The 23,308-nt window shown below is 37.9% G+C and overlaps 1 protein-coding gene across 1 annotated transcript in view; it reads right to left on the bottom strand.

Moving 5' to 3' along the window:
- DYTN (dystrotelin) overlaps positions 1-23,308 on the bottom strand; it is a 45,979-nt gene that overhangs the window by 4,822 nt on the left and 17,849 nt on the right. Inside the window, exons 9-11 of the mRNA XM_057746504.1 lie at positions 22,951-23,099; positions 4,625-4,784; positions 1,293-1,800 (exon numbers count right to left, since the gene is read on the bottom strand). Coding sequence (XP_057602487.1) covers positions 1,293-1,800; positions 4,625-4,784; positions 22,951-23,099 — 817 coding nt within the window. The remainder of the gene's footprint in view (positions 1-1,292; positions 1,801-4,624; positions 4,785-22,950; positions 23,100-23,308) is intronic.

Raw genomic sequence — 23,308 nt, 5'->3', positions numbered from 1 at the left:
CCTAAGAATCAGGCACAGAGAGTTCTCAGCCAGGCTTTGTCTCAGGTAATCTGAGCATGCTTCTGGTATCTTTGTGATCTTGTTTTCTCTAATACAAGAGTATAACTCCAACTCTCTTCACAATAGATATTTTTAGAATCACCAAGTAATTACTTCATTTACTTGGCTCTACCAAGTTCAATATATAACTGACACTATCATGTTCCCATTTTACAGCTCGCCAACTATTATGGGCTGAACTATGTCTCTCTCCCCAAATTTAAATATTGAAGCCCCACTTCCAGTATCTCTAAATGTGACTATATTTGGAGATGGAGTCTTTAAAGAGTTAATTAAATTAAGAAAATTTATGTGGCTGGATTCTAATCCAATATGAGTAGTGTCTTTATAAGAAGAAGAAATTTGGGTAGGGCCACTCACAGAGGGGAAATGGTATGAAAACACAAGGAAAAGACAGCCGTCCACGAGCCAAGGAGAGAGGCCTCAGAAGACACCAATGCTGCTGACACCTTGATCTCAGACTTCCAGCCTCCAGGAGTGTGAGAAACAAAATTGTTTAAGCCACCCAATCTGTGATACTTCATTACGGCAGTCCTAACAAACTAATACACCAACTCAGAAATATTTTGGGAAGCCCTTCTCTGATGCAAAAATGCATGAGAATATTATCCTTTGTTTTACCACCAGTTTCTAGATGATCGCTCTAATGTAAAAGACCTTATACTTTCTTAAAGAGAAATGGATATAAATACAGATACAGATATGTTAAGATGACAAATACTCTATAAATAAGACAATGTCACTGTAAAACAAAAGAAATAGCTATAATAAAGGAGTATTAATATAAAGAGCCTTCAGATTTAGCAATGAGACAGCTTATGAACGTGATGACATGATGGTATTATCAATAATACAGAAATCTTAATCAAATTTCCTCTAGAAAGAGAGTATCATTCTTACTCCCAATTTTAAATGGTCGCATGAGGCTGCCCAGTTATATATGTTTTAATTCTATTGATAATAAAAATTGCAATAACAAAATAATAGGCATTTTATTGAATTCCTGCACCAGATGCTGGACTAAAACTTCACCTTTAATGCTCACAATAACCCTGTCAATTAGGCGATACTAGAAATCAAGTTCAGAAAGGCTACTAATGTCCAAAAGACTCACAACTCTGTTACTCACTAGATGACTTGTAGCTGTAGGGCTAATGTTACAGAGTCAAGTGTTTTAAAAGGCAGCCTGACTCCCTGGCCATCACTATCCCTAGTGATTGTGAAAATCTTACCTGAAGGCATTTCTAGAGTGCAGGCATCCGTGAGTTTTGACAACAATTCTTGCAGTTCCTCTTCCTCCAGCTCATCCTCTCCCTCCTGGATATTAACTGCCCCTTTCCTTTCAACAGGTGCCAGGGCAGGACTGTTCATTTCAGCAGGAACAATTTGGGGGGTGTCCTGCAGCAGTACTTCCTGGGAACTGGCTAGGGAACTAAAGATTTCCTTCGAGGTCTTTTGTGTTTGGCTTTGCACCCTGGTGCTTTGCGTTGACCTTGGCTGCAAAATGGCCTCTGGTGATTGTGAATTTAGTAGAGCACATACTGCATGTGCTGGACTTTGGTAGCTTCTGTCGATTACAGTAGACTTAGGAAGTGTTTCCTGTTCTGAACCATCCTCAGTGGCACCCTTGATCTGGGAAGACTCTCCTCCCCTCCGAAAACTTTCTTCATCATTGCCATGGTCACGCTTGGCAACAATATTTTGCCAGGAAGATGAAGGATGGAGGGGCTGCAACATTGCCTGGATAAAGAAAACTTTATTTATGAAGAAATGAACATTTATCTTGCTTTTTTTCATTATGTATTAAATTTTAATATTCCAATAGGAAATTTTAATGCAAGATTTTCCTTTTTTCTCTGAATACATTACTATTAATTTTATTTTATGCTGTTAATTTAATGTCAACCTAAAGTTGGAACAGCTCAGATTCTAAAATATCACAGGGAATAGTCACAAGGAATTTGGGAAAACTTTAGGTTCTGAAAGCTCAGGTTCTAAAAACATCACAAGGAATATCTGAAAGTGTCAAGATATATTGGATTGATAGATAAAAAGTATTACAACAAACGTTCATAATGATCTATTTAGGTAGGTATGTTGTGAGGGGTTTCATAATAAGCCATAGGAATAAAATCTGGGGGTGTGCTCTCTACAAAGCACAGCTCTCAAAGTGTGGTCCACAACATTTGTAGAGACATGGATGGACCTAGAGACTGTCATACAGAGTGAAGTGAGTCAGAAAAAAAAAAAAATATTAACACATATATGTGGAATATAGAAAAATGGTACAAATTAACCGGTTTGCAAGGCAGAAATAGAGACACAGATGTAGAGAACAAACATATGGACACCAAGTGGGATAAGTGGGGAGGGTTGGGGGGGAATAAATTGGGAAATTGGGACTGCCATATATATATTACTAATAAGAAAAAAAAAACCAAGTTGTATACTCTAAATATATGCAATTTATTGTCTGTTAACTGTATCTCAATAAAAGTTCTTAAAAAAAAAAGTGTGGTCCACAGACTCCTGGAGGTCCCTGAGACCCTTTCAGGGGTCCATGAGGTCAAAATTATTTTCACAATAACACATATTTTTTTGTTTCTTCATTATGTTGACATTTACACTGATGCTACAAAATCAAGAGTAAGTAAAGCTAAAGTTGTTGATGCTTTACCACACATCAAGGCAGCATCACCAAGCAATGCTAGTAGTCACGGTATTCTTACCATAATGCACTTGCAGTTTAAAAAAAGGCAGTTCCTCTTAAGAATATAGTTGATGCAGATGAATGGATAAAAAAGATGTGGTATATATACACGATGACACATTACTCAGCCATAAAAAAGAATGAAATAATGCCATTTGCAGCAACATGAATGGACCTAGGGAGGAATATACTAAGTGAGGTCCAAGAAAGACAGATGTCATATGACCTCATTTATACGTGGAGTCTCAAAAAAATGATATAAACTTACTTACAAAATAGAAACAGACTCACAGACATAGAAAACAATCTTATGGTTACCAAAGGGGAAAGGGGGGAGGGATAAATTAGGAGTTAGGGATTAACATACACACAGCTGTAAATAAGATAAACAACCATGATCTACTGTATAGCACAGGGGACTATATTCAGTCTCTTGTAATAACCTATATGGAAAAGAATCTGAAAAGAGTATATGTATTTACATATAACTAAATCACTTTGCTGTGCACCTGAAACTAACACATCATAAATCAACTATACTTCAACGAAAAAGAAAAAGAAAAAAGAATATCCTTGAAGGTGCAGCAAAAATTCTTATTTTTCTTAGTAACACGTCTTCTTAATGTTGTATGTGATGAAATGGGAAGTATACAAAAAACATATCTGATGTTTACCAAAATATAAAAGTTGCTTCTTGTGCAAAAGAATTAAACTTGGGTATTTGGCAAACATTTTTTTCAAAAATGAATGAAGTGGGACTGTGACAGTAAGGAAAACAATGATATGTGTTGCCAACTTTAACAGTTAAGCTTTTAAGCAAAACTTAGAATTTTGGAAAACTTGCATCCACTACCATGAGCTTGCCTGCTTTCCAATTCTTAAAGACTTTTCTGATGAGATTTTTGGTAATGTTAAAGGAATATGATTATTTTTAATTTTCTATAATGAAATGGGTGAGCATTAGGAAGTTCAGCACAGCTTGGTGAATTTTCAAATAACCAATGTATGATGGTATAAAATCATACCTGGATAGAAGAGTCATTCAAAAAGCACAACAGAATATTGCATTTTAATGAAACAGGATGTGAAAGAGACATGGTTTCAGAGTCAATATTGCAAACATCCTTTAGGAAACAATCATTTATCACGTTTTGGTGTAGTATTGAAGAAGATCTCCAATTATCTGAAAAGGCTATTAAAATAATCCTCTTTTTTTCAACTGCAAATCTGTGGGAAGCCAGATTTTTTCATATACTTCAGCCAAAACATCTTGCAACAAACTGAACGCTGAAGCAGCTAGGAAACATCCAACTGTCTTTTATGAAGCCAGACATTAAAGAGATTTGTAAAAAATGTAAAATAATGCCAGTCTTCTAATTAAATATATATAAGTATATATAGTTACTGTTTAAAAATGTCACATACATAATGGGTTTATTATTTTCATTTTCAAAATTGGTTAATAAATTTATTTTAAAACCACTTTTCAATTTTAATTTTGATTAGGGTAAACACAAAAGTTCCTTGGGATCCTCAAAAAATTGTAAAAATCTAAAAGAGATGCTGAAACTAAAGGTTTGAGAAACAAAGCTATAAAGAATCACCTTGCCCCAGGTCTATTGTTTCTAAATGGTTCCGATGCTGTTCTCTCCCAATGGCATTACCTTCAGAAAGGGGAAGATATCCTCTGGCTGATGAGAGGGGGAGTTGGTCTGGGTATGGAGAGAAGAGGGAAAGGGGAGAGGCTGATCAGAGTGAGGTGCAAAGCCTCACGCTGCAGCCGAACCTTAGCCAGAGGATTCCAGGTCAGACTTCCAGATGGCCCAGGCGGCCAGTGTCTCCCACATTCTGTACCTGTAGATCCTGTCCCATTAGCTGTAGCTTGGTCCACAGACTATCCTGGTTGGTTGTGAGTTTGTGAATCTTTGTTTCAAATCTGCAACTTTTTTCTTGCTGGCAGGCATATATGGCTTGCAACTTGTCTTTGTATCGGTTTAATTGTTTTTTAAGAAGCCTGCAAAGAAGACAGGTCTGAACGGGTTGGAAGGACAAGAGGCGAGCACAAGAAGAAGCAAGAGCCCTAGCGAGATGTACTCTGGGTCCTCTCTCGGAGAAGATGCCAGAGAAGCCTGTGCCTCAGCTATTACCTAACGTTGATCAATCCCGCTTTAAACTGTTCACCATGTACAGCTGTCCTTCATGTCTATTATATGCACAGTTCCCCCAAGAATTTCATTGGTTTTAGAGGTGTTTTCGAAAACATCATGCATCTCATGGATTACTTTTGACAGCATACCTTCAGCAGCTCACTAAATGTGAATACTGACTTCACTCATCATCCTTCTGTCCAGGAGCACTCCATTCAGAATGAGCGCATACATGTCATGGCTAAGTACCTAACACCGGACCAAAACCACAGGGAAGGAACAATGACGCAATTTGTGACTTGTGGGTCCATCTTGCCTTCTCTTCCTAAGTCTAGTTGTTCATTGGTTTCAGAATGAACCAGATAGTCAGGGTAATTCTTGTTTTTTCTTTTTAAGCTCTTTATTGGAATATAATTGCTTTACACTCTTGTAGGGTAATTTTTTAAAAATATAACGCAGGGGACTTCCCTGGTGGTCCAAAGGTTAAGACTTCGCCTTCCAATGCAGGGGGTGTGGATTAGATCCCTACTCAGGGAGCTAAGATCCCACATGCTTCAGGGCCAAAAAACCAAAACATAAAACAGAAGCAATATTGTAACAAGTTCAATAAGACTTTAAAAATGGTCCACATCCAGAAAAAAAAATCTTTAAAAAAATTTAAAAAAAAACACCAAAAATACCGCCATAAGGCAGATCATGTTACTCTTCTGCTCAAAGCCCTCCAATATTCCCCTCCTTATATAGAATAAACCAAAGTCCTTACAGAGGCAGCCAAAGCTCAACAAGATGGCCAAGACCCTGCTTCCCTCCCCGACCTCATCTCTGCTTCCTCCTGCTCACTGACTGCCCTTCAGCCACACAGAGCTCATGGCAACTCTTTGGACACACTTGGCATGATCTCCCCTAGAGTTGGCTCTTCTGGTCCCCTCTGCCTGGAATTCTCCTTCCCCCAGGTTCTCGCTCAGGTCCTCCCCTCATCTTTAAGCCTTGCCTCACCGTCATACTCTCAGTGGGGCTCTCCTTCACTGCTCTACTTGAAACAGCAGACTAGAACCCCCAATCTCACCTCCATCACCTCCCATCTCCTTCCCTAGTCCTTCCCATCTCCCTGTCTCCATGGATTTTTGCCATGTCTAGTTGCTACAGAACATGACTTGATCTTAGATTTTGACTTAGTCTTGAGCCTTCAGACTTCTGGACAGTTACTTTATATGACATACTACCTGTTTTACTTGTTATTTTATTTATATCTTACTTACTCTATTACTAATTGTTTATTGTCTCTTTATTCTGGCAACTTCTTTTTCTATTTTGCTTCTTGCCATATCCTCCGGCCCAGGCCTAAAATAGTTCCTGTTATTAGTGTGTGTATACAATTAAAATTGGCTTTCTAAAGTACAATCTTATTCTTTGACCCGTGCTGTTGTCATACTTGTGGAAGTTGTAGAAATCAGCTCCCTGGCAGAAAATGCAACAACATCTCTCAGTGGTAGAGCCTTTGAAATTCTTAATTGCCACAGATTTTGGAGAGGTCTTGGAATTTAGCTGGGGCTCCTATCCAAAGAAGGCATTTCTGAAAGATGGCCCTCAACTTCCAGACAGTCACACAGGTGAAAGAGGAGTCTGACTCTAAAATCCTTGATCATAATTGGAATTTCAAGTACATCTTCATGATGGACTTTTCAGAAAGGAGTCAGCCCAGGGATTTTATATAGCAGACAACAAAGAAACATTCTCATAAGTCCTCTCTAGACAGTATGTTCTGTACTTGGAGTGTTGTGCTTGCTATGACCAGTAGTGACATCAGTTTCTCTTTCTCCCATGTTGTCCATCACCTCCATCCCCTTCCTTCTCTCTGGCCCATCCACCATGTTTGGACATCTAGAAGGCATGTGTTCCCATCCTTCCACAATCTAGGTGAAAGTAGGGAAAGCCCTATCAGAAGTGCAGCTCTTTTCTATTCTGGTTTTTTGTTTTGTTTTGTTTTGTTTTAATGGAGAAATTCTCAGGGAATCTCCAGTGAACATAATTTACCCAATGCCAATGTTTCCAGCAACTGGGAGCCCAATACTTTCAAGGTAAAGATCTACTGTTAACAAACAGCTCAGATTATTTGAGCAATAATTCCTTTCAAATGATCTGAAATCTGTCTTTCTAAACTTTTACATCTTTATATGTAGTTTTGCTTTCTGGAGCTAAGGACCTTGAATCTCCCATATATCAGGTCTTCAAATACAACATAAAGGCAACTTAATTCACAAGGCAAGTTAATCTTGCACAGAGCAGTGGAACATTACTTTTCTTGATCAGTATCTAGCAGAGTACAGAGTAATAAATAGATAATGAATACTCGAAGGATACTCCTTGTACTGTAGCCTGAGACTGTATTGCTTTTTTTTAATTTATCGGCTGCATTGGGTCTTCGTTGCTGCACACAGGCTTTCTCTAGTTGCTGAGAGCGGGGGCTACTCTTTATTGTGGTGTGCAGGCTCCTCATTGTAGTGGCTTCTCTTGTTGTGGAGCACGGGCCCTAGGCACGAGGGCTTCAATAGTTGTGGCACATAGGCTCAGTAGTTGTGCCTCATGGGTTCCAGAGCACAGGCTCAATTGGCACACAGGCTTAGTTGCTCCGTGGCATGTGGAATCTTCCCAGGGCAGGGCTCGAACCCGTGTCCCCTGCATTGGCAGGTGGATTCTTTACCACTGCGCCACCTAGGAAGTCCCTGCATTGCTTTTCAAGTAATCAGTGACACAACGTGGGCTATGGCTGAACTTACAGTTGACTATATATCTCAGGTCTTTGCACACTATTTGTTGTGAACCTGGCCCTATAACTGTAGGATTTGCATTTAATCTTTTAAAACTTGGTCTTTATTAATTGCCCCACTATTCCAAACTACATCTTAGTGATTCAAGTCTGTCATTCAGCTTATTATCTACACCTTTTGGTATCATGTCACACACATTTGAGAAGCATGCTCTCTACCATTTTATCCAAATTTTTGATAAAAACAATGGGGCAGACAGGAAGAAGGATAAAGCCTTCACATAGATTTTACTCATTAATCAGACTCACACTGGTGTTCTTTGTGCTGATAAATACCTTACTAGGAGACCAGTGGTGTATGTAGTGTGTATGAACGATATAAAAGGGAATCATTTAGTTTAAAATAATTGTTTGAGATAATTGCTTTAAGAATTAAGTTTTAAAGAATTAAATTTCAAAACTTCCTTTTTATTTCTACATTTTAAGTTTCAAAATTGCCTTTTTATTTCTATACTATTTTCTTTCATTTCATTTCTCATTTATTTTTCTTATACCATGAAAAAGATCAAAGTTATTTTTAAATTTGAAATTATTACTTAAATATTTAATTTTTTTACTTTTTACTTTAAAAGTGTTATTAAGCTTCTTTTCATGAGTTAGCGAGGAATTTTTAAATATGTGATCTTTCACACTTTTATATTGTGAAGAACATCTCATCATATATATATACACATACACATATATGTTAGATATATCATATATACTAGATGCACAATAAATTTATTGATGACCTACTTTTATTTTAATACATATTTATTAATATATATTTACTCATTAATTTATTGAGCATCCACTAGATACCAGGCATTGTGCCTGCAAACAAAGGTCTTCCCCCAGGGGGACCTTCTTATTGACGAGCCAGGAATCCTGTCTTCTAAAGGAATGCCCACATGATATAGGAACTCAAGGAATGATCAGTCCTGGGACTTCCTTGATGGTCCAGCGGTTAAGACTCCACATTCCCAATGCAAGGGGCCCGGGTTGGATCCCTGGCCGGGGAACAAGATCCTGCATGCCCCAACTAAAAGATCCCAGATACCACAACTGAGACCTGGTGCAGCCAAATAAATAAATAAGCTTTTTTTTTAAAGGAATGATTAGTCCTTTGAGACACAATAAGATGGTAGACAGTTTCCAAACAACCTAGTAAATTTTCGAGAAAGTTATATGCTGTTGGAGAAATGCACTGATTTATTTTAGAAGCAGGTAAGACTCACATAAGACATACACAATACTTCACTGAAAATGCTTAACCAAACTTCAGGGAACAAAATCAGTCAATCAAAACCCCAAACTTCACGTAACTATCTGGATGGTTTTTGTTATGTTTAACTACTTGGATAGTGTCAAAGCCTCTTTTTACCTTCATACTGGAATCATAGGATTTCTTTGTTTAAGGAATGTCTTGCAAATTAAAAAAAAAAAAGAGCACAGTAAAAGCTTTGTAGAGTTTCTTCCTATAAAAGCAAAGTGAAAGGCTATTGATGTGTCTCTGCTGTTAGTATTTGTCCACACACATGTGGTTCTTACCTTCTGTCCCTATGGAGAGCGTTAATGGAGTCATGAGTCCTCCACAATTCATTCCTAATGCTGACTATGGTCTAGAGAAGCGAGAAATAGAGAAAATAAGTTTTGGGTTTGAATTTAACCCATATTCCTAAAAATTCATAATAAGAACCTGATAACGATATTTCCAAAAAATTTCTTTTTCAAAAAGTGACTGGTGTTCATATGCTCAAAGTGCAGTCATGCCATCTCATTTTTATATAACACTTTTCTTTAAAGATATATAAACATGAACAAGAGTTTTAGGTTTTAAAAATAAGTGACAATAGTCTTTTGTTCGAGTTAAGTTTCTTCCCAGAACGTCTCCTTCTCCAAAGGTATCTGCAAAAAACAGCTGGGTTATTTTATTTCTCTTGGCTCAAGAAATCTTTCACTTCTACCTTCCACCTTATACTGAAACTTTATCTTTTTTTTTTTTAAAGCTCTTTATTGGAATACAATTACTTTACATTGTTGTGTCAGTTTTTGCTGTACAACAGTGAATCATCTGTATTTATATGTATATCCCCATATCCCCTCCCTCCTGCGACTCCCTCCCACCTTCCCTATCCCATCCCTCTAACTCATCACCCATCATCAAAGCTGATCTCCCTGTTTTATGCAGCAGTTTCCTACTAGCTATCTGTTTTACATTTGGTAGTGTATATATGTCAATACTATGCTCTCACTTCGCCCCAGCTTCCCCTTTGCCACCCACCCCGTGTCCTCAAGTCTGTTCTCTACAATGGCATCTTTATTTGTGCCCTGTCACTGGGTTCATCAGTACCATTTTTTTAGATTCCATATATACAAGTTAGCATATGGTATTTGTTTTTCTCTTTCTGGCTTACTTTGCTCTGTATGACAGACTCGAGATCCATCCACCTCACTACAAATAACTCAATTTCATTCCTTTTTATGGCTGAGTAATATTCCATTGTATATATGTGCCACATCTCTTTATCCATTCATCTGTTGGTGGGCATTTAGATTGCTTCCATGTTCTGGCTATTGTAAACAGTGCTGCAATGAACATTATAGTACATATTTCTTCTTGGATTATGGTTTTCTCAGGGTATATGGTCAGTAGTGGGATTGCTGGGTCATATGGTAGTTCTATTTTTAGTTTTTAAGGAACCTCCATACTGTTTTCCATAGTGACTGTACCAATTTGCATTCCCACCAACAGTGCAGGAGGGTTCCCTTTTCTCTGAACCCTCTCCAGCATTTATTGTTTCTAGATTTTTTGATGATGGCCATTCCGACAGGTGTGAGGTGGCATCTCATTGTGGCTTTGACTTGCATTTCTCTAATGATTAGTGATGTTGAGCGTCTTTTCATGTGTTTGTTAGCCATCTGCATGTCTTCTTTGGAAAAACATCTATTTAGGTCTTCTGCCCATTTGTGGACTGGGTTATTTGCTTTTTTGGTATTAAGCTGCATGAGCTGCTTGTGTATTTTGGAGATTAATCCTTTGTCAGTTGCTTTGTTGGCAAATATTTTCTTCCATTCTGAGGGCTGTCTTCTTGTCTTCATTGTGGTTTCTTCTGCTGTGCAAAAGCTTTTGAGTTTCATTAGGTCCCATTTGTTTATTTTTGCTTTTATTTCCATGATTCTAGGAGGTAGGTCAAAAAGGATCTTGCTTTTATGTGTATCATAGAGTGTTCTGCCTATGTTTTCCTCTAAGAGTTTTATAGAGTCTGGACTTACATTTAGGTCTTTAATCCACTTTGAGTTTATTTGTGTGTGTGGTGTTAGGGAGTGTTCTAATTCCATTCTTTTGCATGCAGCTGTCCAGTTTCCCCTGCTCCACTTCTCTGTCCATTGCGTGTGTACTTGGACTCATCACTACTCTTTGCATTCACCAAGTCTATTTGAGTGAATAATGATCAGCTCAGTTCCCATCTAGGATTTTTTCACCAAACCTTATCTCTCACATCACACTCTGCTTCTTGAACTGCATCCCAAGTGCAAGTCTTGACCTGACCCAGCCTGGCCCAGGTTCCTGGGGTACCATGTACCAGCCTATGGCTCCCACACATTGGATGGGAGGTTGGATTTCATTACTCTACATTTATAAGCAGCTGTGGCTATACTCTGTGGCCTCATCTCCTCCCTACAAATGATCTGAAGAGGGACTGGCCACCTTGAGAACGTTCTTCCACAGGAACATCCTACAAGAGGAAGAGGGTATGGAAGGAAGAAAAAAGTGAGCTACAGACTTGAAGTCACATCCTTTGGTTGGTACATGCTCTTTGTGGGCCTTCTGAGTGACCGGTGCCTGTGTGTCTCTTCATTCAAGTATTTAAACAGTTTCTACATGCCTAATATAGATCACTTTGAATCAGTGAACTTTATATCATTAACATCAATGCTATCATATGGTACATATCGTTCTGCAATTGAGAAGCATTTCAGGTTAGCACATATGGACCTACCAGAGAATAGACACCATGGTTGATTTAGTCATTTGCAATGGAAGGACATTAGGCCATTTCCAGCTTTTCAGAATTATAAGCAATGTTGCAATAAGCAAAGCAGTACATGCCTCCTTGTGCATATATGTGCAAGATTCCCAGGTTTTAAGTTTAATAGATAATAGCAATTTGCCCTCTTTGACCACACACACGTGTTTATGAATATTTGAATATTTGTATGCATAGTATAAGGTCTGCAAAGATATACCCCAGAGAGATTACCTCTGGAAAACTAAGAACGAGATTTGGGCTGGGAATTATGGCTGAAAAAGATTTTACCTTCATCTGTAATATTTGAACTTTCTGTAGGGCAAACAGATTCAGGTCTTATTTGTATAATCAAAAACGTTTTTTAAAAAATCAAAGAAAGAAATGTATTACATACAAAAGATAGTAACTTTAAAAATGAGAAAGAGGTGAGAGGGAGTAAAAAGAAAGTGAAATAAAGGAGGGAAACCAAAACAGTAAAACCTCTTTTAAATTTCTTGCCTCAGAACAAAGCAACGTTAAAGTGAAACAAACTGTCCACATTGTGAAAATGGCTTTTCTTCCTCTTTTATTCGAAGCAGGAAATGGAGCAGCTCTTCATTTGTCCGCACACGTGTAACTCCAGCTCTCTGTCTGGCCCTCTGGCCAGAGGTGGTATCAGGTGTGCAGTGAGGGGTGTCTGAGTGGCACAGCTGCATGAGCTGCCGATGAAAACACACACAGACCTAAAAGAACATCACCTGGAGGCAGCCGCACAGGCTGCTCACTCCTGGGTGGTCACAGACTTACTCTCCACACACACACTTCTACCAGGAACAACTCCAGTAGGAGAACTCTCATTTCTATTTGATGATTGAAAAACATCAAAACAGATGATCATATTTTGAAGACCTTCCTTAGGATCTGACTGTACTGATTACAGTGATGAAGGGAACCTACAAGTGGAGTTGCACATGGGAGGGCAAATCAACGACTGATTGAAAACACGATAAAGGAGTTGCAGAATGTACGCTTAAAAAAGAAAACAAGAAGCATTTCAAATTCCTTTGATGAAAAAAATTTCATTGGGATTTTTTTTAAAGTTTCTTCCCTCATATTTCTTTCACTTCCCTCTCTTGACTCTTCCCTTTGAAAATTCCTGAACATTTTCTTTATGTACGGATGAACTAATTTTCCCTTTTCCCCTACTTTTTAATTACATCTAATCTTAGGATACTGAAATGTCAAGTTAAGGCACTGTGGGCAGAAGAAAGCCTTGTCTGTAAGTAAGCTACATTTAGAAGTTTTGGGCAGAGACTTAACATCTATGGACACTGGAGTAATTTAAAGATATCAAAGTTGAATACAGCTTTCCTTTAGGATGTAGACCTGGAAAGAGTCCCCTCAAAGCTAAACTTTACTCAGTAATTGTGCCTTAATTGTTCTTTTCCCCTGTGGACTCACCTGAAGATGTGGGCTGCTGCCATTGGTTTGTTGAGCCTGAGATACTCTTTGAGGTATTTGTTTGAAGTCCTCTGCGGCTGCTGTTTCTATTGGTCCAGTTGGACTTACATACATTGGTACTTCAGATCTATTGTACTGAATGGAGAGCCTGTTATAAAAGCAGAATTTTATGAGAGGTTGTAATAATTTGTGATGATCAGGTATGACATTGAGAAGAGTATTTTTAGAAAATGTTAAATCAGCTATTCAATTTAATATCAAAAAATAACAAAAGTAGTTCAACTTTTTTCTCTGTGCTCTTTTCCAACTACTTAGTTGATATAGAGCTAATTAGCTAATAACAGGAACAAAAATTCAATTTCCCTCCTTCTTGATAATTTAGAATAAGAATGCAAAGAAGTTCAGGGATGACTACTGAAAATCCCCCAGGTCATCTTGTCCAGGTCAGATACTAGGGGTTCTAAGTGCAGATGTGTGTTTATTACAACATATCTGAAAGAGCGTAGAATAGAGTAGACTAGTTTAAGGTCAGGCATATTCCATTTTGTACAATTCCATTTAATTTCATTCCCTTATTCAAAAACCATTTAAAGCAACTTACCATCTTGTTATTGCAGATAAAAAGACTTTTTAAAAAAGCAGAGAACTCCCTGCTCACAGAGACTTTACATGTAATGAACAGACAAATACACAATCATTTCTGACATAGTGCAGTTATTTCCACAGAATGCAATGAGAGTACAGGGAAAGAGGTGATTACTCTGTGGTACACAGTAATTATGTATTAAGGGATCGGGCACTTTGGGGTAGAAAAAAGCATAACCCATAACTTCTTTGTCACATACCTTCTGAGTAACACACTCCTACCCCATCTCAAATCATTTTAATGCCATTTTAATATCTTGGGGTTGTTCAACACCATTTTCTGTACTCATACAGATACTTACAAACAGCAAAATACATATTGTATTTGTTTCTGAAACAAAAATGGCATCATTCCATACACATGATTCTGCCACTTGCCCTTTTCTCTTAATATATGTTGATGAATGCCCTCTAGTATAGTAGATAGGCGCTAACATTTGTTCTTAAGTAGATTCATCACATTCTCTTGTACGTCTGTATCATGTATATTCCACCATTTTTCTACCAGGGGATCTTCAGTTTGTTTGTTTAGTGCCCCACTCTCCAATGTCACAATGTTTATCTTATTTTCTATGTAGTAGAGCTATTATTCCTATAGGACAGAGTTCCAAAAATGGATCAAGGGCCAAATCTTGTGTACTTTTTTATGTTTAGTAGGTACCGTTCTTCTAAAGCCAATCTCTCAACATGTGCATAGATTCCATCCCCGCTTGGCTGCCGATGACATTGCTCCAACAATTCCCCTATCTTGCACCAAATCATCAAGTTTTCCTGCTACAAACTCATCCCCTTCAGTATACTAACAAGCCGTTATTTTCCCCATCATAACATTTTTTTAAAGCTCTTTGTTGGAATGTAATTGCTTTACACTCTTGTACCAGGTTTTGAGGTACACCAAAGTGAATCAGCTGTATTTATACATATATCTCCATATTCCCTCCCTCCCACGACTCCCTCCCCGCCTCCCTGTCCCGGCCCTCTAAGGCATCACCCATCATCGAGTTGATCTCCCTTTGTTATACAGCAACTTCCCACTAGCTATCTGTTTAACAGTTGGTGTATGTCTATGTTACTCTCTCACTTCGTCCCAGCTTCCCCTTCGCCCCCAACTCCGTGTCCTCCAGTCCATTCTCTGCATCTGCATCTTTATTCTTGCCCTGTCACTGGGTTCATCAGTACTATATTTTTAGATTCCATATATATGAGTTAGCATACGGTATTTGTTTTCTCTTTCTGCCTTACTTCGCTCTGTATGACAGTCTCTAGGTCTATCCACCTCATTACATATAGCTCTATTTCATTCCTTTTTATGGCTGAGTAATATTCCATTGTGTATATGTGCCACATCTTCTTTATCCATTCATCTGTTGATGGGCACTTAGGTTGCTTCCATGTCCTGGCTATTGTAAATAGTGCTGCAGTGAACATTATGGTACATGTTTCTTTTTGGATTCTGGTTTTCTCTGGGTATATGCCCAGTAGTGGGATGACTGGATCATATGGTAGTTCTATTTCTAGTTTTTTAAGGAACCTCCAACATAACAACTTCAGACACTCTACTACCTGCACTATCTCTGCTCCCTCTACAGTAAAAAAAAAAAATCCTGGAAAGAACTTTCTTGCTTGGTATCTTGAATTCCTCAACTCCCTTTCTCTCTTAAACTACTTCCAGTCTGACTTGTTTCTACAACTGCTGTCCTACAATACTCTTTTTGAGGTCATCAATGAGTTCCTCAGTGCTAAATCCAAAGGTCAGTTCTTACTTGAGCTGGCAGCAGCGTTTGACACCGTAGACCACACCCACCTCCTTGAAACACTTCTTTACCTGTCTTCCAGGATCCCTCATTCTTGGTTTCTCTCCTACCTACCTAATCCATCACTCTTTCTCAGCCTCCTTTGCTGGTTTCTCACCTTCTCCCCATCTGTGTCATGTGGAGTATCCCAGGGTTCAGTTCTCAGTTTTCCTCTTTTCTTCATCTATATCTCTTCCGCCTATTTGGTGATCTCATACAATCCCATGGCTTTAAAAACTGTATATGTTAAAAATTCCCGAATTTCATCTCCAATAGACTTTCTCCCAAATTCCACACACAAACAGAAAACTGCCTACTTGACATCTCCATGTGGATGCCCAAGAGACATCCCAGTGTTAACAACTCCTGATCTTCCCCTACAAAGCTGCTCCATCTACGGCCTCCCCCATTTCTGATAATAGCAACTTTATCCTTCTACTTAATATAGCAACACTATGACCATATACCTAGTATAAGGGTAAGAACTGACCTCTAGATCTAAGGAAGAGAGTATACATTTTATTGATTCAAGTATGTAAGGAAACCTGATATGTGATAAAGTTGGCATCTTATTTAAGTGGAAAAAGATAAATTGGCTATCCATCTAAAAGAAAGTAAAACTACACCTGTGTTAAAATAAATTTCAAATGGGTTGAACATTTAAATTAAAATTCAAAATAGAAATATTAGGGAAGAATTTAGGTAAATATTTATATAGCCTTGCTTCTACGCTGCCCCCTTTAGGCCATTTTCAATATTTCCTCCTTCAGTCCATTGAGCCACACTGGCCTCCTTGCTGGTCTTTGGAGCTGCCAGGCACACTCCCACTTTAAGCTGGCTGTCTTAGTTAGCAGTATGCTTTCTCAGGTACCTATAAGATTCACTCCCTCACCTCCTTCAAGGCTTTGTTCAAATGTCACCTCTTACTGAGGACCACTAAGACCACCCAATTTAAACTTGTTACCAACTCTCCCTCTAAGTCTTGCTCTCTCTTATCTGGCTCTCCTTTTTTTTTCTTTTGCTTTAGTACTTTTAACTTCTAATATATTATTATAATTCATGTATATGCCTATTTTTAACTGTCTAGTTTTACCGAATAGAATGAAAGCCTCGTGAGCTCTTCATCTCTTTTGTTCCCTGATATATTCCAAGTGCCTGGAAGAGTATCTGCTAAAGATTCATTGAATGAATTATTTTTCAGATTATTTTCTGGAAAGTCTATAGCCATTTGTACTTCGACCAAATTTCAAGAGCATCTAATTTCTTCCTTGTTCACCAGCACTGGATGTTATTCCTTTACTCTTTGCCATTCTGATAAAGACAGTGATAATATCTCATTGTTCCTTTAATTTGCATTTTTCTAACCACTCGTAAAGATGAGCATATTTTTGCGTGTTTAATGGCCATTTGGAATTCCTCATCTGTGATTGCCTATTTATGTATTTGGTGTATTTTCCTCCTCACCCTTGCCCTCCTCTTCCTCATTTTCTTCTTCCTTATTTCTGTTTCCCTCTCCTCTTCCCTTTTCACCCTCCCCTCCCCCTTTCCTCCTCCTCTTTTTCCTCCTCCTCCCTCTCGTCCCCCTCCTCTTCCTCCTCCTCCTCTTCCTCTTCCTCTTCTTCTTCTCCTTCTCCTTTTTCTTCTTTTTCAGTTTTTTCTTTCAATCTGTAGGGAACTTTCTATAGCATAGTTTATCCTTTTAGTGAAAATATTTTTCTAAGTCCGAGACTTGTTTTTGATTTTGTTTATAATATCATTTACCATGAGAAAATGTCTATATTTGCATGTTGTCACATATATCTGTGTGTCTATTACTTCATAATTCCTTATTTGTTTTGCTTGCTTAGAAAGGTCTCCTCCAACCAGAGGTTTCCTAAATTTTTCAAATATTTTTACTTTATTTTTACATTTAAACTTCAATCAATTTGGAATTTATTTTAGTTTATGAGGCAAAACAAGAGCCACTTTTGTTTTCTTTCCGATGAATAGCCAGTTATGCATCTTTTTCCATTGAACTGAAATACCACCTTTATCACCTGTTAGGCTCCCATTTATGTTTGGATCGATAATCAGATTTTGTATTCTTGTCCTCAGATCAACATACTCATTTCTGTTTATACTGTATGATTTAGTCCTGCTGGCTCTAGAGTAAGTTTTAACGTCTGTTGAAGAACATCCCTTCTCACAATTCTTTAATTTCACAATTTTAAGTAAATTTAAAATAAATCTTGTACATTTATCCTTTCAACATGTCTTCAAAATTATTTTATCCTATTTGGAAAACACCGGGATTCTATTTGGAAACGTATTTAATTTCAATGCAGTTCATTCTCATTCCTCACACTAGTTATGCTCTATGAAGTCACGTGAGCAACAAATTAGTGAAAACTGAACAGTGGATTCTGTGGGAAACACAGAGTTAAGCTCTTGAAGTCTCTGGTCAGAATATTTTAACAACCAATCAATATATAACCTTGTTTTTTGTGTGTTTCTGTTTAAAGATATCTTCATTAAAGTATACTGTTGATTCATTAACATTGAACCATGAAACTCATGTCTGAATGAAGTTTGCTTCGCACACATATTTTTTGTTAAGACATATAGCCTTCTTGCATCTAGGAGTGCTAGCCAGAACTTCAGCAGCATGTTTGGAGGCCATTCGCAACAGTGAAATCACCAACGAAATACACAAAAATGTGAAAAATACGGCATAAAATAGACTGTGTAAAGGACATATGTTTATAGTATAAGGGCTGAAACCAGAAGGCAGGGTGTCACTCAGTTCTACCGCAGCTGTGCATCAGCCAGCTCAAATTTTTTGGCCACTCTGTGCATGTCTGCAAATGACCAAAGAAGCATCGTGAGTACCGATTTTAAGGTTAATTTTTTAATTGCGTACATTGGTATGTTTCTCCCTTTCGCTCAGGTCTTGTTTTCTGTACTCAATGAAATATTACAGCTTTCTTTACATGGGTTTTGTATCTTTTTTGTTAATTTTCTTTCTAGTTTCTTTTAAAAATAGTTTTACAGGTATTATAAATGATATTTTTATAAAATTTCTAGCTGGCTTTGCTGATACAGTGAAAAGTTATTTGCGCATATGCATTTTATTTTCCACCACTCAAAATCTATTAATTCTAGTAGTTTTTGCTAGAGTTACTTGGGGTGTCTTGAGGGTTCACAATCATATTAGCTACAAGTGGAAATAATTTTGTCTGTTCTTTTTCACAGTTTTTATATTCTTTTTTATTAGATTTGTAGGAACTTCCCAAAATATTTAATAATAGTGGTGATATCTGGCACCTGGATTTCAGTTATGTTTTTGCAAGTGAAAATATCAGTGTAAACTATTGTATGGAATCCACATCGAAAGGAAGGAGGCTTATTAGGATGAGGAATGTTTGCTGAATCAATGAATGAATTCAATATTATCATTTGGCAACAACCATAAATCTCTTAGAAGATGGTCAGTACTTATGTGCCAGCTTAATAGATAGCAAAGATGTAATTTTGCCTGTTATCAATGTGAAATAGTAATATTCCCCGTTAATTTCACCTTGACCAAACACTAATCAGAATTTCTGAACTCATCAGTATCTAGGCTAAAGTGAAAATTATTACAGTAGAGTTTTACTTTGGTGAACAACTAAATTGTACTCTGGTGAACAGAATACAACACACCAACATTTAAAGAACGTTTAATTTACACACTACTAAATGTAAAATAGATAGCTAGTGGGAAGCAGCTGCCTAACAAAGGGAGATCAACTTGATGATGCTGATGACCTCTAGGGGTGGGATAGGGAGGGTGGGAGGGAGGCTCAAAAGGGAGGGGATATGGGGATATACATGTAAATACAGCTGATTCGCTTTATTGTACAGCAGAAACTGGCACAACAGTGTAAAGCTATTATACTCCAATAAAGATCAAAAAAGAAAAAAAAAGAACGTTTAGCTTTGCATAGGACTTTCAATTCCCTTTCCTCATCTTATCTCCACAAATATTACTCTGGGTGTAGGAAGGACAGGTTATCCCTATTATCAGGTGAAGAAACCAAGTCTTAGAAACATTCACCAAGGCCACACACTGAGCTGACTGAGAACAAGACTTCTGTGTCTCTCTGCACCAGGTTCAAACTTCACTAATGTCTTCCAACACTGGGTAATTACTCATTATGACACTTTCACACCCCGTTCTAAAAGACCCACCTTATTGATAGATCCATTAATCCCTCTATCACACATCCACCCATTTTATTATTTGGTCCGTCAGTCATTCAACAAACATTTATTGAGCATTTATCATATTCTGACATTGGTACAGATTCTGAAAACACAACTGGAAACAATAAAAATTTCCTCCCCTGATGGAGCTTCCATTATAGCAAAAAAATTGAAAAATAAAAGTGAAATATACAGAACGGCAGATGCTAATGAAGTACTTTGAAGGAAAATAAAGCAAGGGAGGAGGATTGGAAGTGCCCCAGAGTGGGGACAGGGGCTAAAATGGTCAGTGGGTGGTCAGGAAAGGCGTTAAGGATGAGATGATATTTGAGCAGAATTTTTGTGAGTATTTAGGAGGTGAGTTGTCAAGCCATGCAGAGAGGGGGTCTAGGAATACAAATTCTTTAAAGTAAAGCTTTAAGTCTTAAGAGTGGGGGGATCTGGCTTAGTCTCATGGGAAGGAGAGAGAAATCAGGGCTGGAGCACAGAGGTCGGTGGGGAGATGACACTGGAGAGATTCCCAGGGTAGCTCAAATATGCAGACGTTTTCTAAGTCATCTTACAACTTTTAGTTTTTAGCTTAAAAACAATGGGTAGCTAATGGAGGGGTTTAAGGCATGGAAGTTTGGGGAAAATGAGTGGGTAAGGCATGCCATCATATTTCACCTTTTTAAAAGATCAGTCAGGCTTCTGTGGCCAAAAGAAATGCACATAGTTTGTGTTCTAACTAAGAGTATGGAGGAATTTAGACAAAATCTCAAGTATTCAGTGAATCCAGATGACTCATTGTCCTAGTTTACTCTGCTAATTGTCTGTTACTCTGCCAGGGTAAGGTGAAATAAATGGCTTGAAGAAGACAGATGAATTGGCACCTGACATCTTTGTTTTTATTTTTAAATTTAAATTATTTGTACTATATTAAAGATATACATCAAGATGATATTCAAATTCCCTAATTCTAAGAATACATTGAATGAGAACCTGCTATATAGTACAGGGAACTTCACTTTGCTGTAAGTAGAAACTAACACAACATTGTAAAACAACCATGCCCCAATTAAAAAAAATACATTAATAACTACATGCTAGGTAAATCTGGTACAGGTAGAAGACATAGCATCTAATGCAAAGTCAACATGTAATTTTCCTTTTAAAGAGCTGTAAAAATGTATTAAGTTAGGAACTCTCCTGCACTGTTGGTGGGAATGCAAGTTGGTACAGCCACTATGGAAAACAGTTTGGAGGTTCCTTAAAAACTAAAAATAGAACTACCATATGATCCAGTAATCCCACTACTGGGCACATACCCAGAGAAAACCAGAATCCAAAAAGAAACATGTACCATAATGTTCATTGCAGCTCTATTTACAATAGCCAGGACATGGAAGCAACCTAAGTGCCCATCAACAGATGAATGGGTAAAGAAGATGTGGCACATATATACAATGGAATATTACTCAACCATAAAAAGGAATGAAATAGAGCTATATGTAATGAGGTAGATAGACCTAGAGACTGTCATACAGAGTGAAGTAAGCTGGAAAGAGAAAAACAAATACTGTATGCTAACTCATATATATGGTATCTAAAAAAAAGTACTGATGAACCCAGTGACAGGGCAAGAATAAAGATGCAGATGCAGAGAATGGACTGGAGGACACGGGGTTGGGGGGGCGGGGGGCGAAGGGGAAGCTGGGTTGAAGTGAGAGAGTAGCATAGACATATATACACTACCAACTGTAAAACAGATAGCTAGTGGGAAGTTGCTGTATAACAAAGGGAAATCAACTCGATGATGGGTGATGCCTTAGAGGGCCAGGACAGGGAGGGTGGGAGGGAGTCATGGGAGGGAGGGGATGTGGAGATATATGTATAAATACAGCTGATTCCCTTTGGTGTACCTCAAAAGCTGGTACAAGAGTGTAAAGCAATTATATTCCAATAAAGAGCTTAAAAAAATATATTGTTACACCAAACTGTGTAAAGTGACAAAATGACCACAGAAATAGGATCTGGGATAAAGATGGAAATATGCTGGCATATGTCTGAGAAAAGTTTAGAGAATTACAAAAGAAATTAATAAATGAATACCAATTTCATTAAAGTGATCTATTTTTATACTACTGGCAGATAAAATAAGAGTGAATGAATTATTCTGGTATTTTTCCTCCCAAAAGTTTGATGATCATAGCCCATGGAAACACTACCTCTTTCCTTTATCTTCTGAAATTTTAAATTATAAAGAAGCAGTTACTTCCAAAGTTAAGATCATGGGGACTTTTAAAAAGTCATCTTTAGGCTGGTGCTCAGCTATGTGATGGGTGATCTCAGATACCAGTGGTGCTGGGGTATCCTTTGAGATAACCCTCTGGAGCATAGTTTGGCATTCTAAATTTTGAAGATAAGCAAAATTCACAACTTTTGATGCAATGGTTTTACTTGACTGAATTTACCTCAATAAAATATTAAAAATATGGGGAAATGCACGTATAGGGATGTTGACTACAGAACGTTGGTGGAGGGCAAAATTTGAAAATAACCAAAATGTTAAGGGATTGCTTGTGAATTAAGGTACTTCCTTATAAGGATGAGAGTGAGGTTATTGAAATGATATTTTGGAGACAAATGACAAAGAAAATGCTCTCCATTTAATGTAAATGGAAAAAAAGAATGAAAAACTTTATCTATAGCATAATTCCTGATCTGGTAACACTGAAATGAGAATAGCACTCGTCTATGAGTGATGGAATGTGTCTTTCTTTTTCCTTTTTTAAAAAATAAAGTATTAATTCTGACTTAGGCTTTCCAAAGTAAGCCAACAAAAACAAAAGATGTCAAAGTTATTCAAATTCTCTAATATTAAAAATATTCTGCGTCTGTCTGAGGTCTTTAGTTGGGAGAACTCTAAATGGCTGGATGGGCCACTTAAAGGTAGTTTTGCCTCTTGTTCTACTTTAAAATTAAAGGTCGTTTCTAGAGGAGAACAGCATCTTAACCCCTCCCCTGCTGCAGAGGCCCTGTGCTGGCTGCATAACCCAGCACCCCAGCTCTGGGCTGCCAGCCCAGAGGACCATCACTCCGAGACACTCACCTGGCCTGCGCATGGTTGGCCTTATCCCTTGGATTCACCTGGTCCAGCAGCCACTGCCTTCTCGCAGCTTCTTTCCTCCTACATCGCCCTTGGAGCAGATTGTTTCGGAAGGTCCTGAGGAGGAGTTTTGTATTGTCCTTTGCTGACATCTGCTGGAACGGCCAAAGGTACTAAGGGTGTCAGGTCAGTCTTCACATCAATCTTTCTTCCTTACTTGGGTGGCTTGGCCACCATGAAAGTTTCTGAAATTATTTCACTTACTTTTACGTGCCCAGAAAAATCATCTTACTTCCTTACTACCTGAATTTCTTCACATTCTCTCTCTACTCACATACATATAATATCCATTTCCAAATTA

The sequence above is a fragment of the Hippopotamus amphibius genome, chromosome 8 (genome assembly GCF_030028045.1).
Source record: "Hippopotamus amphibius kiboko isolate mHipAmp2 chromosome 8, mHipAmp2.hap2, whole genome shotgun sequence".
NCBI classification, from domain to species: Eukaryota; Metazoa; Chordata; class Mammalia; order Artiodactyla; family Hippopotamidae; genus Hippopotamus; species Hippopotamus amphibius.
This window is presented reverse-complemented; position numbering and strand designations above follow the sequence as displayed.